Raw genomic sequence first — 24,132 nt, forward strand, 5'->3', positions numbered from 1 at the left:
GAAGAATTCACAGAAAATATGTCCTTGGGGAGATAAAACTTTGAGAGGCAAAGAGGACAAAATATAGCAAATATAACTTTAAAATGTGAAAGATATACACTACAAATATTATCAAAAGTCACGAAGTGAAGATGTCCACACTACTTAAAGTTAACAGGTAAAGTGCCCTGGAGAATGACGGACTTGAATAAAACTTCATTTGGGAGTTAGAAAGAAAAGATATCATTACAGCAACAGTTTCCCAAGTAGACAGATATGAGGAGCAATGGCCAGAAGACAGTTAAAATATTTGAAGGAGAATTTTCATTTTGAGAAATACAGGGGCAGTAGAACTGGGTTAGTAAGGTGTAGTCAGATTATATAGGAGTTGGAACAACAGGATGTGTATGATTTCCTCTAACTAGCAACATGTAAAACTAGAGGTGTTTTGATGATATAAAGTGTTTGAATTCAAAGAAGAAAATGAAAGTAGAAAAACCAATTAAGAGGATTTTCCAATATTCCAAACTTGAGTTAAAGGACAGAACCAGAATGTAGCAGAGAAGATAAAGAATTCAAGACCCTAAACCTATTCTGTCCTCAAATTATTTTTATGGAGTAGTACATGGACCAGCTTGAGGCAACTTCTCAACTTATTACTATTATTTATTTTGTTGCCAAGATTTTAATTGGTCCAAATATAAATACACACACACGCACACACGCCTGTTCCTAAATATAGTCTTAATTACTTTTTACATAACAGTCACTTCTAATATATCCCTACTGAGTTACCTACTATTGTATTGCTCACTTCTTAACTGATGTTGAGTAAAGAACTGGTAGGAAGCAGAAGGTAATGGAATATAAATCAAAGATGTGGAGAGAAAAGTGAGAAAGAAAAGCAGAGCACCTGACTAGGAGGGTTAGAACAATAAACTAAATTAAATTTGGGTGGTAAGTAATGTCATGCAGACAACAGAAGAAACCAAACTAGAAAATGAATAAATGATCAGAGCTCTAGATGTCAAACTTGAAAGACACTACAGGCATTAGGTATATGGAAATACATAGAGGCAATACAGAAGAAGAGAGAAAAAAAGATTAAGCTGTACAATATTTTACAGATTAAGCAGCAGAAAAATAGAACCACAAAATACAGATTCAGAACAGCAGTTGCTGAGAAGCAAACACTTTGAACAATCCAAAAACTGTGAAATGGTCCTTAAAGAATTTGTAGATAGTATAAATCCTAAGGACTACTTCACTATTTTCTAACAGATAATTCCGTATTATATCTAGATCACTGTAATAAAACTGAAAGAAAACAATGTCCAGATTATGCATTAAAATGAAAACAGTGCCAAATGTATGTAATTTATCACATTAGACAAGATCAGCTAAGAGAAAGCTATATTATATGATCAGTTAAAAGATGACTTGAGATTTTCTATTAGGTAGCTATTTAAAAAATAACAAAGAAAACAAGTTATCACTGAAGATTTTTTTTAGTTTTTTTAATTTACCTCCTGAGTACATTTACTGAAGTGATTGTTCATAGTAATGATTCTGTGTTACAGATATAAAGTATTTATTTTTAAATGTGAAAAGGTATCACAATATATTTTTATTAAAATTAACTGAAAATATCATATTTTTACATAAAAATATCAAATTTCACATTCCAGTTGAGACTACTTTCCCCGCTTTTTGGCAAAGGTAAATAAAAATTTTAAAATATAACCCTATATGCATGTTTATATCAGTAACATCCAACTCCTAATCACCTAATAAATGGGAACAATATTACAAATAATGCAAAGTAATTTATATTTGGCTTTAAGATGTATTTTTACACTCATGTTCAAATATGGGTATATGCTACACTATTTCAAATCAATAATGAAGCTATGCCATAAAGATCTGACCCAGGAAATTGTATAAAGCTACCAAATTTTCTTACTCACTACAGTGCCCTACTTAAATACTCTGCTTCCCACTCTATGCAGGGGATGGACTCGGTAACTTTCAGGCGGAAATCCTACTATTCCCTCTCCATCCTCCCCAACTCCCTCACCCCAAAAAAAAAACAAAAACAAAAATAAAACCCCACTTTCTGTCCCAATCACACCTTCTCTAGGGGAGGAGGCCTTTCTTGGTGGTTGAACCAGGGTTGGGGGAGGGGAGACTGTGGTTCTGGTTCAAGGAGACTCCAGAGTGCTGCAAGGTTCAAGTCAAAAGGAGGTGAGAGAGTCAGGTCAAACAAACATCAATCAAAATGTATAATTCCCCCAAACTGGAAAATCACACTTGACTACACAGCACAAATAATTCCAAAGGAAATTCACAGGGCTCATTTTTCTATCTTGTCTACCACTCTATGTAGTTGTATTATTACTGAATGAGCAAAAACAGAGATGTGATCCTATATGAATAAAATTCACAACTGAATGCCTATTATGCAATTAACAGTGAGGATTTCTAATAAACTCTAAGAGAGCTTCTTTCCCATAGGGGCTTTTTCTAGGAACAAAATAAACTACACTGATAATAGCAGAAGCCTCACTTAAAAACTGCACTCCTTAATTCCTTCAAAAGTGATTTTATCTTTTCAAAGATTAACAATCAAAGGTTAGCAGCATTCAAGAAAAGGAAATTAATGGTTTAAAATATTTTACCTGCATTTGTCACAACAGATCATGTATCCATCATCATGTGTAAAACCACATATGCACCTGGTTACATCAGTACCATAACTTCCATCCTCAGATGTGCTGATTGTAGTAGCACTGGAAGTTTCATCAAAATTAGGAGTGGTAAATATGCCTACTTCATTCTTGCTAATAAGAACTGATGGAGGAGGGGAAGCTGGAGGTGTTGGAGGAGGACGAGCACCATAATTATGGTCCTGGATAATTGAACACAAACACAGCACAATATATATAATTTCAGCAAGAATATGAACTACGTAATTAAAATAAAATTCAGTCCTTAATTTGAATATTTAAGAAATATGAAACTGGCCCATTTTTTCCTTAATACCTTTAAAATAATGACTTGGTAAAGCTAGATATTAAACCATACTACTAAGTGAAAATGTCGGTCTACCTCAGTCACCTGCACAATGACTCCCCTTGGGAGCACTTGGGTGGCTCAGTCATTCAAGCATCCGACTCTTGATCCTGACAGGTTATAATCTCAGTTCCGCGTTGATAGATAGCATGGAGCCTGCTTCGGATTTTCACCCTCCCTCACTCTCCACATGCAATAAAATATTTAGCGCAAAGCCTGGCACATAAGTGCTCTTAAAAGGTAATTATATAATTTACTATATAAATAACTGTATAATTTAGAATCAACAGTAGATAGTACAACACAGTTCTATCTCTGGCTTTTTTATAGAGAAGGCAAAGAATACCAAACTATTAATAGCATAAAATGCAAAATAATAATAGTAATAATAAAACTTCAAGGGAATACCTCTTACAGAATTTTAATCCTTTAAATATAGTTAGAGCAATAAAAATTTAAACTATAAATTACATACCTAATTGTTTAGATAATATAAAATAAGTATGGATTTTTAAATATCTTAGTTTTAAGTACCATACCACAAACGTTTACTTTCAACCTCTAGATATAAAAAATACCCCTCCAGATAAACATTTGACACTTACCGCATAGGGCAAACCGATGTAACTGTGTGAATGATGTGAGCTGCTGGTATACAGCTGGTGGGGATAACTGTTGGATTTCTCAACTACCACAGGGCTAGCTTCTACGGATTCTGGTCTGGAGGGGAAAAAGTTGCATCAGAGAATTCCACTCATTTTTGTTCTGTTCAATCAATTTAAAATTATCAGCATTTTATTTTATTGCTATACCAATGTCTTTTTTATAGTAGGTAAACACCCTGTGGATATGTCCTATCCAGATTCTGTGCTAACTAAACTTTTTAAAAAAATAAATGTTTCACCTCCCAAGTTCAAATATAGTTTCCTTATCATTAAAAAAAAATTTATTAGAGGGGCACCTGGGTGGCACAGTTGGTTAAGTGTCTCACTTTGGCTTGGGTCATGATCTCACAATTCCTGAGTTTGAGCCCCACATCAGTCTCTGTGCTGACAGCTCTGAGCCTGGAACCTACTTTCAGATTCTCTATCTCCCTCTCTCTCTCCCCCTCCCTCGCTCTCACTCTGTCTCTCTCTCAAAAATAAACAAACATTAAAACAATTATTAGAGATTAAACATTATTCGATATACTCAATGGCACCATAGACACTAGGCACAGGAGTGAAAAAAAGTGGCAGAAATAATTTAAACAGGATGAAGAACACAATGAATCTATATGGCCCCCAATGTGAAGTATACATTTCAATGGTCAAAACTATATGTATGTGTTAGTGCGCCTAGATGTAATGAAGCCTTGGAAAATATCAATAACGTTAAGAAATAAGAAACCTCACAATGGACAAAGATTTGCTTATGAAAAAATATAAACCACAACCTGTGGTAGAGTAAGATCAGTAGATCTGGTCCATAATGGTTAAGTGACGATGACCCGACCAACAACAAATACCACTGGGACTAACAACTCACCCACTGTGATTGACCTGTTAAGCTATCCGGTCTAGCTTTTTACATATATCACTTTACCAACTTCTTTACTCATATCAATCCTCCTGAACCCTATTCCTGGCAATTCTTATTGATCAATGTAGCAGTGAAACTACTTCTGAAGCTAATTCACAGTGAAATTAATTGCTCCCTTGCACACAGAAAACATGATTTGTTTCTGTGCCTTTATTCTTACCGTAGCCACCATTTGAAATAGTTTTGTCATGATACCCCTTATCCTACCTCTTATCCAAAATTTGCCCTTAGAACTTAGTACTGTTTGCATTCTTCATAGTTTAAAGACTTGTTAATCCAGTTACACTCTAGTTGTCAGATATCTATAGTCAATGGTTTCTCGATATACTCTCCCCACCTCTCCAACTCATTCTCCTGCACAAAGTCTCGATTTAGCTCTAAGTGGCTGCTGCTGTGAGATCCGGTATTCCAAAACCAGTAAAGAAGGAGGCACAAACTGAGACTGTTACATGGTTCTGGAGGAAATTACAGAAGAGCCTCCAAAATGTTCTGAATACTTTGAAAATCAAGACTCACCTAATGTCTACGGTGTTATTTTAAAAATTTGCTTCCTCCTTATTTTAAAAAAGAAATGTTTTTTTGAATTTAAAATCAACACATTCCTACCCCATAAAACTTAAATACATAAGTACATAAGAAAATGAAAGACCACGTCTTCAAACCTCAAACCTTCAAACTTAAAAGCTCAAATACAAATCTTAAGATGCCATGTAGCTCTCTCTAAATTGTTTCTAATATACTGTTTTTTTCACAATTTGCTTTTTCCATATTTCAGTGTCAATCAATACGTATCTAACTTATTTTTGGTAACAACTGCTTACTTCATTATGTAAATATACATAGTTTAACAATTTCCCTATTGGTGGATTTTTTTTTAACTTTTTTTTCTTTTAAAGAGAGAGGGAGAGAAGGGCAAAAAGAAGGAGAAGTGGGGGGTGGGGGGAGAGACAGAGAATATCTTAAATAGGCTCCACACTCAGTGGGGAGCCCAACATGGGGCTCCATCCCACAACCCTGGGATCATGACCTGAGCCAAAATCAAGAGTCAGACACTCACTCAACTGACTGAGCCATCCAGGTGCCCCAGGGGATATTTGTTTCTATTTTTCACTGTCAAAAGGTATCACTGCACTTGTATACCCTTCAATAAATCTTCTCTAAATACATGGTAGTATTTTTATAACACGCATCCCTGGAGGTAGAAATAAATGCTCAACAAAAGGTTAAATGCATATAAAATGCATATAAAATAAAAAAGATATTAGCAATCTGCCTTTGACTGCCTTATAATATCTATTGCTTTAAAAAAATCTTTAAAACTTACATGAAAGGAAGAAGTGGAGTTTTGGCAGTTACTGATCTATAATACTGTTATTAAGGTAACATGCAGGTATTGTGACCAAAATAGAAAGATTCCCACTTAAAGATTTAGATCAAACGCTGAATAAACTACTAAAGAGCATGGTAAAAAACTTTGATATTTTGGAGCAGTTAATGGTTAAGCATAGAAAAAAACTTTCAGCACAAAAGCAGGTAAGTTCATGCATGTAAGCAAGTCATGAATGCATAACCTCATGATTCAAATTGAAGCTGCAGCACTGATCATTTGTCAATGAAAGAAAGCAGAAATTCTTTATCAAGATCCTCATTTCTAATCCTGTTGCTTACACTAAAGGTAATTTTTATTTTTTATTTTTATTTTTTTTTATTTTTTTAATTTCTGAAAGACAGAGAGAGACAGTGTGCGCAGAGGAGGGTCGGGGAGAGAGGGAGACACAGAATCCGAAACAGGCTCCAGGCTCTGAGCCAGCTGCCAGCACAGAGCCCGATGCGCGGCTCGAACCCACGAACCGCGAGATTATGACCTGAGCGAAAGTCGGACGCTTAACCAACTAAGCCACCCAGGCGCCCCTAAAAGTAATTTTTAAAAGAAGGTAATAGTTACTTTTAAAAAATTTGGTGGACCTATTTTAAAGATTTTCCTTAACTATAAGATACCATTAAAAAAAAAGTAACACAGAGGCGCTTGGGTGGCTTAGTTGGTTAAGCGTCTGACTTTCGCTTAGGTCATGATCTCGCGATTCGTGGCTTCGAGCCCCGCGTCGGGCTCTGTGCTGACAGCCAGCTCTGAGCCTGGAGCCTGTTCCAGTCTGTGACTCCCTCTCTCTCTAACCCTCCCCTGCTCACACTCTCTCTCCCCCCTAGAAATAAATAAAAACACTTAAAAAATTTAAAAAAAAAAGTAACACAACAACATATATCCTTAGAAATATTTTTTTTTAATTTTTTTTTTCTTAATGTGTTATTTATTTCTAGGAGAGAGAGAGAGACAGCGTGAGCAGGGGAGGGTCAGAGAGAGAGGGAGACACAGAATCCGAAGCAGGCCCCAGGCTCTGAGCTGGCAGTCAGCACAGAGCCCGACGCGGGGCTCGAACCCACGAACCGCGAGATTATGACCTGAGCGAAAGTCGGACGCTTAACCAACTAAGCCACCCAGGCGCCCCTAAAAGTAATTTTTAAAAGAAGGTAATAGTTACTTTTAAAAAATTTGGTGGACCTATTTTGAAGATTTTCCTTAACTATAAGATACCATTAAAAAAAAAGTAACACAGAGGCGCTTGGGTGGCTTAGTTGGTTAAGCGTCTGACTTTCGCTTAGGTCATGATCTCGCGATTCGTGGCTTCGAGCCCCGCGTCGGGCTCTGTGCTGACAGCCAGCTCTGAGCCTGGAGCCTGTTCCAGTCTGTGACTCCCTCTCTCTCTAACCCTCCCCTGCTCACACTCTCTCTCCCCCCTAGAAATAAATAAAAACACTTAAAAAATTTAAAAAAAAAAGTAACACAACAACATATATCCTTAGAAATATTTTTTTTTAATTTTTTTTTTCTTAATGTGTTATTTATTTCTAGGAGAGAGAGAGAGACAGCGTGAGCAGGGGAGGGTCAGAGAGAGAGGGAGACACAGAATCCGAAGCAGGCCCCAGGCTCTGAGCTGGCAGTCAGCACAGAGCCCGACGCGGGGCTCGAACCCACGAACCGCGAGATCATGACCTAAGTGAAAGTCGGCCGCTTAACCGACTAAGCCACCCAGGCGCCCCAGAAATATTCTTTAAAAGTCCCATGGTGTTAAATATCCTCAAAGCTCTGCATTTCCAGAATATGGTAAACATGAAAACAACTTTGTGAAAGAATTGCAGATTTGAGATGTTTACTGTACTACTATTCATAAAAATTATATATAAGAGGAGAAATGACTTAAATATCCAATCACAAAATGATTAATTAGAGGTGCCTGGCTGGCTCAGTCAGAAGAGCATCTGACTCTTGATCTCAGGGTCATGAGTTCAAGCCCCACGTTGGGCATGCAGCCTACTTTAAAAAAAAAAAAAAAAAAAAAAGATTAAATCCACACAAATCTACCGCATTTACATATGGACAGCACCTTGGTAGGAACTCACAGTAACAAAAATCACTACACTGAAGTCATAGGAGTTTTCCTCAAAATCGTCTGGAATATTATCATAAGGTTTTAATAAATTTTTAATGGCATGGCTAAAGGGATAATATGCCATAATTAATTTCAGTGTATATATATCTATATATACACACATAAATACCAATATAAAGGTATGACATTTATCATAAAGTAAGAAACTACATTAGCATAGTATTTTCTTTTTTTTTTTTAGCATAGTATTTTCTATAAGTAATTACACATCCAAACATAAACCACAGTGCTGTGTTCATCCCACAGATGGATGAGATTTCAGTTACATAATTTTGACATCACTTTTCAAATAGTATGAAACTTATTTGTACTTATTCAAATGTGGTTTTTGTATATGTTCTTAAATCACTGAAACAATGATCATTATCAAAAAGATAATCGCTATCCATGGGAAACTTCCCAAAAGATAAGCATTCTCTAGCCTGAGAATTCAAAATGCTAAAAAACAACATGTAATTAAAGTATTCATAATACATGAGCAGCAAGGTATGGTCAAATGATCAAAACAAAATTTGTAGATGAACTCATTTTTTTTCAAAACTCTGTCTCCCTTTCAAAAATAAGTAAATATTTAAAAATATGGGATTAAGTAGAATAATACATGATAGCACAAAGAAATAAGCCCAATTCATAAAGCTAAAACTTCTATATTCCAAATGATTCAGTTTCTTCAATGTTATATGGTATGAGGGGGAACATTTTTTAAAGGTTACTGCAGATGAAAAGCGATTCAAAGATATTTCAAACAAAAACAACATGTGGATCTTGTCTGGATGCCAATTGGAACACACCAATTATAAAAAGACATTTTTGAGACAAATAAGGGAAATCTGAAGATGAATTGGGTAATTTATATTAAGAAAGTGTTGGGGTGTCTGACTGATTTCAGCTGAGGTCATGATCTCATGGTGTGAGACTGAGCCATGTCAGACACCACACTGAGAGTGGAACCTGCTTAAGAGTCTCTCTCTGCCCCTCCCCCACTCATGCTCTTTCTCTCAAAGAAGTGTTAATTCTGTCACATGAGATAACAGTACTGTGGTTTAAAAAATCCTTATCTATATGTAATTATATTAAGGAATATGTATGTAAAATGAGGGATGAAAGTACATTTTCTAAACCCTTTACTTGCTTTAAAATATTTAAGTAAAACTATAAGATAGATGAAACAAGACCGGCAAAACTTTGAATATTGATGAAGCTGAGTAATGGCCTAATGGCCACTTGGGATTACTATACTCTTCTCCCTACTGTTATATATATTTTTGTATTTCCTTATTTAAAAAAAGATTTTTTTAAGTTCCCCAAGCTTCTTATCTTACACATTTAATATCCTTTATATAATAGATACCTGCACGAATGGGACACTATCTCCTTTCCTCCTATCTCAGGAAGATATCCTGGACATTTCTATTTCTCTTATCCAAGTACTAACCAGGCCCAATCCTGCTTAGCTTCTGAGATCAGAGATGGGACGTGCATTCAGGGTGGAACAGCCATAGACCTAAGCAACTCTATTTCTAAGCCTCTATCTGTGGAATCTCAACTTCTTGATTTAAACACATCTCTCAAGGCTTATTTCAAATGCTCAAGGAGCACTTTCCTAACTGCTTCAACTCATCACATTTTTATAAATTCTATGGGTCCTTATAGCACTTATTTGTTGTAATGTTAATTATTACTTTTCACATAATATTTTTGTATGCTGTCAACTGTATTATCACATGTGCTTATTTTTTTTCCTCTCAAATTTCATCAAAATTAACAATGAGCCTTCTCTATTAAAAAAAAACCATGGAGGACGCCTGGCTGGCTTAATCAGAAAGAGCATGAGACTCTTGATCTTGGAGCTGTGAGTTCAAGCCCCACATGGGATGTAGAGATTATATACATACATACATACAATAAACTAAAAAAAATTAAGAACACGGAATTGGGACTTACATGTCTAAGGCTGGCCATTCATTGGGTACAGCTGAGTAGTCACCTTTTTAAAACTGAGCCTTTTATTTGTAATGTGGGGTAAATATACCTGTTTCACCTTCTTCCTAGCAATATGGATAAAACTCAAATGATAGAAAGGATATGAAAGTGCATTTTCTCAACTACAATGCACTATACAGATGTGTAATACTACTTATTTCTTCAGAAATGTCTCTCAGGTATAACTAAATATTCAGTTGCTTTTCAATTCTGAAGTTACTTTTCAACTTTATTTTGAAACCTTAACTCCACAGTAATTCAAACTTTCAACAGTGATTTTAAGTACAAAGGTCTAGCTGTACTTGTTTTAAATAAATCACTAAATTTGCAAGGTATCAAAACATTGTTGATATTAAATCATTTGGTAAATATTGAGCACTAAATATGTTAAAGTCCTTAAAAAAGTTTATTCTTCTAAAAGTTACTCCCATAAGTCTTTTTATTGAAATATGTGCCTTGTAAGTATTTTTAATGTTTATTGTTGAGAGAGAAATGGAGACAGACCATGAGAGAAAGGGAGACAATACTTTACTCTCTTGTACTCCTCTCTTTAAGAGAGAGAGGAAGACAAAGCAGGCTCCATGCTCTGAGCTGTCAGCACAGAGCTCAATGCAGTGCTTGAACCCACGAACTGCAAGATCATGACCTGAACCAAATTCAGACACTCAACCAACTGAGCCAACCATGTGCCCCTTCTCTTTTTTCACTTTTTAAATAATTTTTTTAATGTTTATTTATTTTTGAGAGAGAGAAAGGAAGACAGAGCATGAGTAGGGGAGGGGCAGAGACAGAGGAAGACACAGAAACAGAAGCAGCGAAAAAAGTGCCTTAAAATAAAATGGTTCCTTGGTAATCCTTCTGTAAAAGCATTTTTTTCAAATATATTTCTTAAAGTTTTCACATAGTAAAAGACTAAACTCTTTTACATCAAAAAATGCAATCTGTAATCATGAGGCTGTAACACTGATATAATAAGGTTTAAGGGGCTCCTGAGTGGCTCAGTCAGTTAAGCTCAGGTGATGATCTCACGGTTCATGGGATCAAGTCCTGCGTCAGATTCCACACTGTGAGTGCAGAGCCTGCTTGGGATTCTCTTTCTTTCTCCCTCCCTCTCTCTCTGTCTCTTTCTCTCTCTGCCTGTTCCCCACTCATGCTCAGTTGCTCTCTCAAAAAATAAGTAAACTTTTAAAAAATAAGGTTTTTGAAAAATATAAGGTTTTAGGGGCGCCTCGGTGGCTTAGTCGGTTAAGCGTCCGACTTTCGCTTAGGTCATGATCTCCCGGTTCCTGGGTTCGGGCCCCGCGTCGGGCTCTGTGCTGACTGCCAGCTCGGAGCCTGGAGCCTGTTTCAGTCTGTGACTCCCTCTCTCTCTGACCCTCCCCTGCTCATGCTGTCTCTCTCTCTCTCTCTCCTAGAAATAAATAAAAAGAAACATTAAAAAAAGAAAAAAGAAAAATATAAGGTTTTAAAATTTTAGGTCAGGGATTTAGAGCATTATTCAGTGAAATAAAATACATTTTACTGCTACACTATATATGTGTATACATATGCATCACTAACCTACCATGCCAATACACATATCTCTTTTCTATACTTACCTTCTCTGTCTTTTTTAAACATGCTAAGCTCCAGGAGGCCAGGACCTATTACTGTAATAAACGTTATTTACTACCAACAAAATAAGATATAGACAGGAAATGATGTAACAACAGAATGGGATTAATGTTCTAATTTCGGTTCTAGTCACTGCTTAAATCGTAATTTTGACACAAGAGCTAAATAAGCAAGGAAATCTCACTGGCAACAGAGAATTTTGAAAGGTTTAAATTGTTTTCAAATTAATACCTTTAAAGTTTCTGGTTGGACAGATTCTTAAGAGAACTATACAGAGGTATGTTCAGCCTTAAGCATGTCAATGAAAAAAATCAACATGATTTTGTGGAATACTTAATATACACACATAAGGTTAATGTAGATTAACAAAATCTGACACATGCATTAGATTCATTGTTCACCAAATTTAATATCCAACATGGTAAACCAAGAAACTGTATGTGAGTTCCTTGAACTATTTTATTCAAAACCTCTGCAAAGGAATACTTTATTGTCTTGTATTCTTCTCTTTAAAACTCTCAAGGTGCTCTCCAGTTTTTATGTTTTAATATTAAGTGATTATCTAAGTACCTGTCTGTATAGATGGGTCCACTGAACTATCCTGTTTCTTGATACATAGAGCTCAATCTTACTAAGTATACTTTTTTTCCTTTTTTTCTCTCTACACTCATCATGAGGCTCAAACTCATTTCCCTGGGATCAAGAGTCACATGCTCCACCACCAACTGAGCCAGCCAGGCACTCCTTATTAACCATCTTTTTAACATAGCCCCTTAAGCCCTGGTGATCATTCATCTTTCTTCAGATCCATTTACTTTTTCAGTAAGATGTGGCAGACAGAAAGGCAGGGTACTCCAGCCATGAACATAATATACTCTGTAGAGTGATGATGATCTGATGATCATTTTCTGGATTCTTCTGACACAGTTTACTATAGCAAAGTCAAAAAATCATCTTACTATTTCTGTGCTTGCCCATAGCGAAACATTTGCCATTTTCTAACTCACAGTATTCTCAAATTTGTATCTTACCACCACTAATAGATACTTTCAGTATATAAAAAAATGAATCTGAAGACATCATTATGTAGCCCCTATTCCAAAGAAGTCATATAGACATTAAAATAAGAGCAACCCTACCTGGACATGCTGTTGATACCACTTCATCCAGAAAATTTATTCCTACACTGTTTCCATCTACGATGAATCCCAGTTATAAAATTTTTCTAAGTTATTTGGTGGGTTAACCTTCCAGTCAAAGCAGCATATAAACTATAATTCAACAAATAGTTCCATGATGGTGTTCACTATGTGTATTTAAGGTACCCTGTTAGATCATAGATAAGATAAAAAGATATATAAAACATACTATCACTCAAAGAGTTTCAGAAAAGCAGGGTTAACACAAAGAGACAGGTACTCAAAAACCAATATAAAGGCAAAAAGAGGATTAATGCCATAAGAAAAGTATGAGCAAATGCTTAAGAGAACTCTTTCCTCCTGTGTGAGGCTTTGCTCTTTAGCTAACTTTCTGTTACCCTAAAACCTGGTAAGCTAATTTGCTACATTGCTAAGCAAATTAAAATGACCCTTGATTGGTAAATAAATTGTATCTGGTTGAGAAAATTATAAATACTTTATGAGGATGCCACAGATTTGAACTTCCCAAAGATGCAGTGACTCTTGGAAACTAGAAACTCTGCCTGTTCTTGTTAACAACAAATAGTGACTTCTGAGGGATAGAAGGCTTCTTAATCACAAGACTCTCACACCACTCAGTGTGGACTACAACTCCTTGTACATGACCATCACCTGAGAAGCCAAAGAAGTAACTCCTGGATGGTTGACTGTATTCCTTCCTGTATGGCCTCACACAGACACAAACACCTGATGGTAACCTCTGATAAAGTGTGGCTCCTGTCCTGTACACCATGTCAACTAGTATCAAGTATGGCCTGTGACAGTCTTGTGAATCTGAATGTTTAGTTGAACCTAACAAGACCTTGTAGAAGCTGCAAAAGTTCAAAGTTCAAGGCTCCAGATTTAAGAGGATTCAAGAGAAAAACATATCTATTTAACAGGAAGGAATAACATCATGAGGTTTCGCTAAAGGTGAGAATACTTCTGAAAAATAAAGGACTTTGAATATTTGAATTTTATACTAAGTATTTCTTCTATTGAAAAAAAACATTTTTTTTTAAAAGGAGTAATGGGGGCACCTGGCTGGCTCAGTTGGTAGGACATGTGATTCTTGATCTTGAAGTCATAAGTTCAAGCCCCACACTAGGTGTAGAGATTCCTTAAAAATGAAATATTTTAAAAATTAATAAAAAGCAGTAATGATAGAGAAAGACAATATCCCATGCATATGCAAAAAGGGGAAAAAATGGCAATGGGAGTCTTCAATGAGTACAAAGAGGTCACTTAGACTTCAGAATGGTATTTATTTAGTTAGCTGTTTGTCAAAATTAAGTAACAAAACCCTGCAATAGAGAGGGATTTTTCTTTTTAAGATATGTATTTAGTGAAACACTACGTTAAACTAGGTCTTTAGGGGCGCCTGGGTGGCTTAGCGTCCGACTTTCGCTTAGGTCATGATCTCGCGGTTCGTGGGTTCGGGCCCCGCGTTGGGCTCTGTGCTGACTGCCAGCTCAGAGCCTGGAGCCAATTTCAGAGTCTGTATCTCCCTCTTGGGGCGCCTGGGTGGCTTAGTCGGTTAAGCGTCCGACTTTCGCTTAGGTCATGATCTTGCGGTTCGTGGGTTCGGGCCCCGCGTCGGGCTCTGTGCTGACTGCCAGCTCAGAGCCTGGAGCCTCTTTCAGTCTGTGACTCCCTGTCTCTCTGACCCTCCCCTGCTCACGATGTCTCTCTCTCTCTCTCCTAGAAATAAATAAAAAAAAAAACATTAAAAACATTTAAAAAAAAAACTAGGTCTTTAGGTCATCTGTGTACCAACATCATCAAACACAAACACTTGCACTGAAATCTAATGTATTCAGTATAAAGTATAAGTATCCAATATAAAGAGGTGGTCATCCAGGATCACTCTAAACATACTTAAATTTTCTTCCTAGCTCAAAATTAAAATAACAAAAATTTAAAAAGCTTCATAAGGCTCACTGAGCACTGTGGGGATTATATCCATAGACCTCAATATAACTAGCATGGATTAAACAAATACTGAGGGCTTAGTGTTTGCCAGGGACTATGAAAGATAAAAAGACAAGACACTGTCCCTGTCTTCAAGGAACATACAATAATAATATAGTTTTATTCATTCAGTAAACATTTGCTACACATTAAGTAGAAGATACTGAGATGCTGGAAATGAAAAAATAAAGAAGGGAAAGTAATGTGTGGGGAAGATAAGTATATTAACGATTACAGTAGTGTCATCAGAGAAATGCATAGGGGCTCTTCATAACAGTAATTACATACACCAAATTTTAAAGAATGACAAGTTAACAAGCCTGAGAAATAAGAGAGGTGGAAGAGATGAAGAGGGTATTCCAGACAGAAACATACATGCAGTCAGAGATCTAAACACCAAGACATGTTTAAGCATGTTTCTCTATCCAAGACTGACCAAACACCAGTATCACAATCACCTGTAATGCATGTTATAATTTTTCTTACAGCTATACTTAACCAAATGAATAAAACATTTTAAAGATCAGGCTCAGAAATCTACATTTTAATAAGCACTTTCAATCTTATGTTCACTGAAGTTTAGGAAGCACAGATTAAGAATTGCTTATAAACCTCAATACCACAAAACCCAAACAATCCAATTTAAAAATGGGCCGATGACCTGAATAGACATTTTTCCAAAGAAGATACAGACGGCCAACAGACACATGGAAAGATGTTCACCATCACTAATCATGAGGGAAATGCAAATCAAAACCACAATCAGGTTATCACCTATGTCAGAATGACTAGAATCAAAAGGACAAGTAAGTGTTGGTAAGGATATGAAGCAAAAGGAATGCTCATGCACTGTTTGTGGGAATGCAAACTGGGGCAGCCACTATGGGAAATAGTATGGAAGATCCTCAAAAAATTAAAAATAGAATTACCATATGATCCAGTCATTCCGCTACTAGATGCCCAAAGAAAATGAAAACACTAATTTGAAAAGATATATACCCCTATGTTTACTGAAGCATTATTTACAATAGCCAAGTTAAGGAACCAACCCAAGTGTCCATCAGCAAATGAATGAAGATGTGGTGTGTGTGTACATACATACATATATATACACACACACAGGAATATTACTTAGCCATAAAAAAGAGTGAGATCTTGCTATCTGTAACAACATGGATAGGCACAGAAGGTAGGTATAATGCTAAGTGAAACAAGAAAAAGACAAATGTAATTTCACTCATGTGGAATTTAAGAAACAAATGAAGAAAAAAGAGACAAACAAAAATAAACACATACAGAGAAGAAATTGGTGATTGCCAGAGGGGAGGGATGGGTGAAATAGATAAAGGAGAGTAAGTGCACACTTATCATGATGAGCACTGAGCAATGTATAAAACTGCTGAATCATTATACTGTACACCTGAAACTAATATAACACTGTATATTAATTATACTTCAATAAAAAGAGAGAGAGAGAGAAGAATTTGTAGAATTCAGAGCAGACACAGTTAAAGGTATGAAGAAAGGGCTAGAGATGAGGGCAGGTAAATCAGTCAAGGACCAGTTCAAAAAGTACCCTAGGTATCTAGCTAAGGAATATGATCTTTATTCTGAAAACCTATACAAAACCACTAATAGTTGTTTCTTCAGCAAGCAAGGTTACAATGTGATCAGAGAGGCAGCATTTCAAGATAAAGCTGAGGGCTTCATATGTGAGGTTGAGTAATCTGTATAGAATTCTTCCAGATTCAGTAGGTTCAAGATAAGCTCTGAGCATTATCAGAGCATGTAAAAAGTGCTTCCTCTCCAAGGCTCCTTCCCCCTCCCCACTTACAAATAAGTTACTTTTACTTAGTTCTTTTCTTCACTGAAAAATACTTAGTACTCTGTCTAGTTCCAAAGTAATCTTCATTAGCAAATGGTGGTCAGGGTCTAAATTACTAACTTTTTTATTTACAAAAGAGATATTAAAATGTGCAACTTCCTATATCAACTAATAATTTCTGCAACTGAGTTCCTTCAATCCTCAAGTATGGGACCAACTCACCGTGGTGATGAAGCTCAGCGCAGAGCCCAATGTGGGGCTTGAACTCACAACCCTGAGATCAAGACCTGAGGTGAGATTAAGTCGGACATTTAACCAACTGAGCCACCCAGGTGCCCCTACATTAATTTTTATTATGTACAGAAACACAGCACATTAACCACTGTTAGATTTGTGTGATATTTACTTTCAATGACATATTGAAATATAACTTTCAAATATTTTATTACATAAAGACAATTTAACTCTTCATCTCTTAATCTGCCAATTACACTATCAACAAGAAGTTCCTAATAATTCTCTAGCAGCCTTCCTTATGTTTTTTGAAACCTTACCAAACGTGGGTGTCATTTGCCAAATACATTTTAGAATATTTTTTCATCCGCTTAATTTCTTCTCTTTCTTTTTAAATGTTTGTTTATTTTGAGAGAGAAAACACAAGCAGGGAGAGAAACAGAGGGAGACAGAGAAAATCTGAAAAAGGCTCCATGCAGCCACCACACAGCCTGACATGGGGTTCAAACCCATGACCATGAGATCATGACCTGAGCCAAAACCAAGTTGCTTAACCAACTGAGCCGTCCAGGTGCTCCTCATCCACCTAATTTCTAATTATTACATGACATGCCAAACTTCTTCACATCTACCCTTCCCTTTAACAGACTATTCTGAATCCTGAAAGAAGCCTTTTGTTTGTTTAACTTATAAGAGCATCTTTTATTTGACTACTTAGGCACACAAAGTGTAAATCAGATTCAAATGCCCATCTATAATCTATAGCATATTACTACCAAGCTTCCAAAAAAGGATCTTAGACTCTACATAGACTCTAGAGTTAAGAAAATGAAATTATATATATATTTTTTAGTTTCTTAATGCTTACTTATTTTTGAAAGAGACAGTGTGAGCAGGGAAGAGGCAGAGAAAGAGGGGGACAAAGGATCCAAAGTAGGCTCTGCACTGGCAGCAGTGAGCCTGATACGGGGCTCAAACTCAGGAACCTGTGAGATCATGACCTGAACCGAAATCAAATGCTCAACCAACTGAGTCACCCAGGCACCCTGAAATTATATTTTAAACTCCTACTTTTAACTACATAGTCTGGAAAATTTCATCATTTAATCCTTCATCGGTTAAAGAAAATGTGATTTAAAATTTCCTAGTCAAAATACTATCACTTAGGGGCGGCTTGAGTGGCTCAGTCTGTTAAGTGGCCAACTTCGGCTCAGGTCATGATCTCACGGTTTGTGGGTTCAAGCCCCAGCTCAGAGCCTAGAACCTGCTTCAGCTTCTGTGTCTCCTTCTCTCTCTGCTCCTCCCCTGCTCACTCTCTGTCTCTCAAAAATAAATAAACATTAAAAAAAAAATACTATCACTTAAATACAATCACTTGTTAAAATTCTAACACTGGAGAATTTTATATTCCTCCTGCTTCTACACGGTGTCCTAACATATTCTATTACAGTCATATACAGTCACTAGGATGATATACATAGTAAATTTCAGTCTCTTTCTAGTTGCTGTTTTAATTCTGCTAGCTTCCTAATACCCTTGTTTCCCAGATTCCTGAAATAGGACTAACAATAACAGCTACTTTAAAGAACTACAGCATTCAACTCACTGAAATCACATCAATTGTGTAAGATTTTTTACACACAAGAGACAGTTTGTCCAATTCTATAGCCCCTTACATCTTTCTACAAAGGGGAAGCTGTAAAATATTTCTAGCTTTAGTTCTGTCTCTCCTAAACAACTGAAATAAAATAAGCTAAGATATGACTTTTTAACAATCATTTCTATACAATAAGCTTCAGGGTTAACCAAGAGACCTACCTTCAAACAATAGGATTCATGACTCAGTCCTTACACGCCAGGCCCTGCGGGAGGTGCTGCGCATCCAGTGATGTATAATAAAAATGTTTGTACTCATGAAGCTTGTAGTTCAGTAAAAAGGATAAAATAATAAAGAAAACAAGACTATTTCAGAGAGGTTTTTCAGATACTATTTTATACGGTGTGCAGAGGAAAAGCCTCACTGAAAAGTTATATTTGAACACAGCTAAGGCTAAGCTAAGAGCAAAAAAAGAATGTCCCAGGCAGTTGGAACAAGTACAAAGGCCCCTGGACAGTAACAAGTTTAGAATGTTCAAAAGAACAAGGAAAATAATATCAATATGGGAACAACAGTAGGCTAAGAGGAGAATATTAAGCAGAAATTAATAAACTGGGGCCTTTGATGCCAAAAGAAGTCAGGGTTTTTAAGTAAAACAAAACAAATATATTATATATAATATAATAATGTATAATTATTAGAATTATTAGAATTCTGATTCTAAATGTATTTTGGAGGGAGACACAGGATTCACCAATGAATCAGATGTGGTGGGTGACCAAGAATGACACCTTAGGGCTTTGGTTCAAGCAAGTGGATAGAGATGGAGTTATTTAAAGAAAAAGATGAGCCTGGAACAGAGGGAAACAGATTTGGGGGAGAAAATCAAGCGCAAAATGGGAAAGAGTGGCCAGTTAAGTGTGGTAACTACAAAGCCAACAGAATTAAATCTTTCTAGTAGGAGGAAGTGATTATTTGTATCAAATGCTGATAAGTCTATATAAATTATAGAAAACTACTAACTAGTTTGACAACATAAATATTTATAGTGGTGTTGTGTGGCCTGATGCTGAGTGCAAACTCTTTCAAGGAGTTTGCTATAAAGAGGAACAGAAAAATGGATGAAGAAATAAAAAGGGGCAGCTGTTTTAAGATATTTGTCTGAGATGGGAATGATCTAATAGAAAGAAATTTGAAAAGGCAGGAAACACAGGATACCTGGCAGGTAAGAGTAGAGATCCTGAAAAAAAAATGAGGGGGGATAAGATCCAGAGAACAGGTGAAAAAACAAGGCTCTACTTAAAAGCAACATTTTTCCATTTTACAAGAAGAAAAGCAAAACTTGAATGTAAGACTTTAGATGTGGAGATGTGTCCCCAGCACCTAAAACAGTGGATCACAAAATATAAGCCCTTAAATAAGTATTTCTTAATAAATAAGAAATTCCTAGCAAGCTGTTTTTACATTTTAAAATAAAGTCATATCACTGAACAGTACTTGCTTAGGCCAAAGAAATCAGAGAAGAACGAAACTCTTTATTTGAAAGAGTACTCAAGATTCACTTTCTCTAAACAAAAATCAGCAAACTATGATCCCTGAGCCAAAGCCAGCACAATGCCTGATTTTGGACATAAAGTTTTATTAGAACTCAGTTATGCCCATTCATTTATATATACTGTCTGACTTTCCATCTATAATAGAGCTGAGTAGTTTCAACAGAAATTGTATTGATCCAAAACTTAAATATTTACTCTTGGGCCCTTTAAAGAAAAAGTCTGCTGACTCAGGTCTAAATTTAATTTTAAATTCCAAAAAATCTGAAAAATGAAGAAGGATTCTCTACAACACACATTGTAGAGATACACATCTCTTCTTTATAGTACTGAAATACCTAAGAGGTCTGTTAATGCAGGGGGCTGTATTGGTGGAGCTCATTAGATAGAATTAGGTTGAGGAAGATTTCAAAGTCATAACATGTAGGAAATGGTGAAAGCTATAGAAGTGGATGAAACCTCCAGGGCAATTTACAAAGTAAGGTAAGTAGAGACTCCTAGGAAATGTAAATACTTAACAAATAGGAGAAGGAACACTAAAAAAAAAAAAAAAGATTAAGGTATAAAAAGAATACCAGATGGAAAATAGTTCAGTGGTTTCTTATAATGTTAAACACAGAATTAACTTATGAACTAGCAATTCCCCTCCTAAGTATATATCCCCCAAAAAACTGAAATCAAAGACTCAAATAGATACTTTGCAATGTCCATAGCAGCATTCATTATTCACAATAGCTAAAAGGTGGAAATCTCCCAGGTGTCCATCAACAGACGAAAGTATAAACAAAATGTAGTACATCTATACAATGGAATATTATTCAACCATAAAGAAGAAAGGAATTCTGATACCTGCTACAACGTGTATGAACTCTGAAAACATTACACTAAGTAAAAAAGGCAAAGAGGGATAAATATTTTAGGATTCGATTTATATAAGGTAACTAGAAGAAGCAAGTAGAGATAGACTTAAGTAAAATAGAGGTCACCAGGCACAGGGGCCTAGAGGGGATAAAGAGGTTTATATAAGTGCAAAGTTTCTGCTTGGGATGATGAAAAAGTTTGGAAACAGATGTGAGATGACTGCACAGCACTGTGAATAGACTTAATGTCACTGAACTGTACACTTAAAAATGGCTAAAGTTATAAATTTTGGGTTTTTTTTATGTCTTTATTTTCTTTTGAGAGAGAGAAAAGAGAATGAACAGGGGAGGGGCAGAGAGAGAGGGATACACAGAATCTGAAGCAGGCTCCAGGCTCTGAGCTGTCAGCACAGAGTCCAACACAGGGCCTGAACACACAGACTGTAAGATCATTACTTGAGCCAAAGTCAGATGTTCAAACAACTGAGCCACCCAGGCTCAGTGTATTATAATAACATAATAAAGTATGTTATTTATACTTTGCTACAAAAAAGCCCAAACTACAAAAAAAGCTGTTTCACTAAAAACAAAAATACTGATAGTAGTAGTATCAAATCCTGAGAGAGCAAGCAACATAAGGCCTGAAAACAATGCATTAGCCTCAAGGTCACAGTAGCACGGTCAAAATAAAAGTCAAGTTGTATACAGCAGGTGGAAGAATTAATAAAAGGGAGAACAGTGCCAGTATTCAAACATATGAATAGACCTACAATTCAGAAGTACCCAAGGAATTACCAAATTACCAAAGTGAGAAGCACAGATAATACTAGAAAGGGTCAAGATTTAATCCAAATTAGCTACTCTCCGGACCTCCTTCTGACTCCTTGAGGTGATGTTGGTGGCCTGGAGAAAAATGAAATACTGTTGCTAAGATTACTGCTAACAAGAGCAGATAAAACAAAGATGTGGTAGGCCTGGTTTGCATCTTGCTCCAAGGGAATGTTCAGGTATGGTTTCCTTTCCCTCAGACTACAAGCAGATTTGTTCTGGCCTAGACCTGCAGGTAGTACATCTCCTGGTCAGTCCTGATTGGTTTAGTGTAAAGGGCAGTTTCTGGACTCCCAAACAATGCTATAATGAAGCCAGGCGTGGAGGATCAGTCGCTAAGTCTACTTGTGGGTCCCTACTTAGGGACACAGTGCAACAGGACATGAACTGTTCAGGGAGAGAGTCTCTGCTGCTCCAATATTCAGACACTGTCCCAGAAGGTATTATGAAGATCACATGGTCCAACCTCCAGCTTTACAGACCAGATGACTGATCCTAGTTTCAAAAACTCTAGACTCTACCATAAAGTCACTGTGTATCTTTGGGACATGTCACATAACCACTTTGGGTCTTAGTTTCTACATCTGTAAAATGAACTCTTACTTCCGAGCCATGTGGTGTTATAATAGCAAAGAAAATACTAAAGCTCAGATCTCTTAAGTTGGTCTAGCACTTTTCCCTCCACACAGCACTGTACCCACTATGCCTAGAAATTTACTAGAGTGCTATTTATGCCTGTGGATTAGTGACTTAATGGGATAAACAACTTCATCTTGTTTTTATATTACAAAATGGTAGTATGTGTCACTTTATAGAATTGCACAAAGGCTGAGTTCTAGAAATCCAGAATCTATGTCACTTTAATTTTCATTACTTCAAACTACATAAATATGGAGAATATCTTTGTTTGTTAAAATTAAAATTATTCCTTTATGTAGTATTTCCATTTGTAAAAATATAAACAGGCTATTTTCGAATGTCTTAATTTAAGTTTTAAATTATTGTCAAGGGGTGCCTGGGTGGCTCAGTCAGTTAAGCATCCGACTTCGACTCAGGTCATGATCTCATGGTTCATGGGTTCGAGGTCCACGGCAGGCTCTGTGCTGACAGCTCAGAGCCTGGAGCCTGTTTTGGATCCTGCGTCTCCCTTTCTCTCTGACTCTCCCCTGCTCATGCTGTCTCTCTCTCAAATCAATAAAATTTAAAAAAAAAAAACATGAAAAATTTTAAAAAAATAAATTATTGTCAAAAACTTAGAACTATCATTTTGTTTGCAGTAATCTACCTGATGATACCCCATTTTTGTGGAACCACTTTACAAATTAAAAATCTTGTTTATGCCAAAATATCCTTATTCTTTAAAAAAGCTTCATAAATTACTATCCAAGGCACATTATATATTCTTAGTGCAGACATTTAACTAAGTTAGGCGAACTGAAGATCTAAAAAGAGAAAATACCAATCATGAAATTAAGAGAGGCATTTAGAGAAAAATAAAAGCTTAGAATGATTGAATAAATAAGCTTTAATTCTGGGGCACCTGGGTAGCTCAGTCAGTTGAGCATCTGACTTTGGTTCAGGTCATGATCTCCCAGTTCATGGGTTTGAGCCCCGCCACTGGGCTCCCTGCTGTCAACACAGAACCTGGTTAGGATTCTCTGTCCCCTTCTCTCTCTGCCCCTCCCCCACTTGTGGGCACTCTCTCTCTCAAAAACAAACCTTTACCCCCCTAAAATAAAAAACCCAACTCTGATTCCTCAGAAATTGGATTTTTATGATTTTCTTCTTCCTCAACAAAAATTTCGTCCCTGTTTATACCTTCAAAATGCCATTTGATTTTAATGGGCAGTTTATATCAGTGTTTTAGGTAAACTTCGAATTTTCCTTTTAATGTTAAGAGTGTCAGTAACACACACTTGGGTATCAGTAATGGCACATGGACAGACTGACTCCCTAATTGTTACAGTAATGGGTATAAAAGATCTCCATGAGTTCTCAATATGCTCCTTCAGATATGTGATCAAAACTTGTCAATTTCTTTCATCCTTGTTATAACCTATTATTTCCCAAAGATATCATACGAAAATTACGCACATTATAACAACACACAAGGAACTTTTTAAAATGGAAATGTTTGGTATGACAACTGTCCTCAGTTTATTTCATGTAGCATTTTACTTCATTTAACTCATCCACGTCCATTAACAAAATCTGGCTCTTCTGACCTATGTGGCAGCATAGATCGGGAGCTAAGCAAACATAACAGGGTTCAAACATAACTCCACTTTTTACTGATTAGGTGGCCTTAGGGAAGTTTGTGAACCTCCTCTTGCAGCATTTCTTTTGCAAAA

The 24,132-nt window shown here is 36.3% G+C and overlaps 1 protein-coding gene across 2 annotated transcripts in view; it reads right to left on the reverse strand.

The window, feature by feature from the left end:
* Positions 1 to 24,132, reverse strand: part of KMT2E (lysine methyltransferase 2E (inactive)) — a 101,668-nt gene that overhangs the window by 41,407 nt on the left and 36,129 nt on the right. For both annotated transcript variants that reach the window (XM_039249799.1, XM_039249798.1), the window contains 2 exons: positions 3,657 to 3,771; positions 2,658 to 2,887 (listed from right to left, as the gene is read on the reverse strand). In XM_039249799.1, the coding sequence (XP_039105730.1) occupies positions 2,658 to 2,887; positions 3,657 to 3,771 (345 nt within the window). The remainder of the gene's footprint in view (positions 1 to 2,657; positions 2,888 to 3,656; positions 3,772 to 24,132) is intronic.

Source organism: Hyaena hyaena, unplaced genomic scaffold (genome assembly GCF_003009895.1).
Source record: "Hyaena hyaena isolate Hyena2069 unplaced genomic scaffold, ASM300989v1 scaffold_347, whole genome shotgun sequence".
NCBI lineage: Eukaryota > Metazoa > Chordata > Mammalia > Carnivora > Hyaenidae > Hyaena > Hyaena hyaena.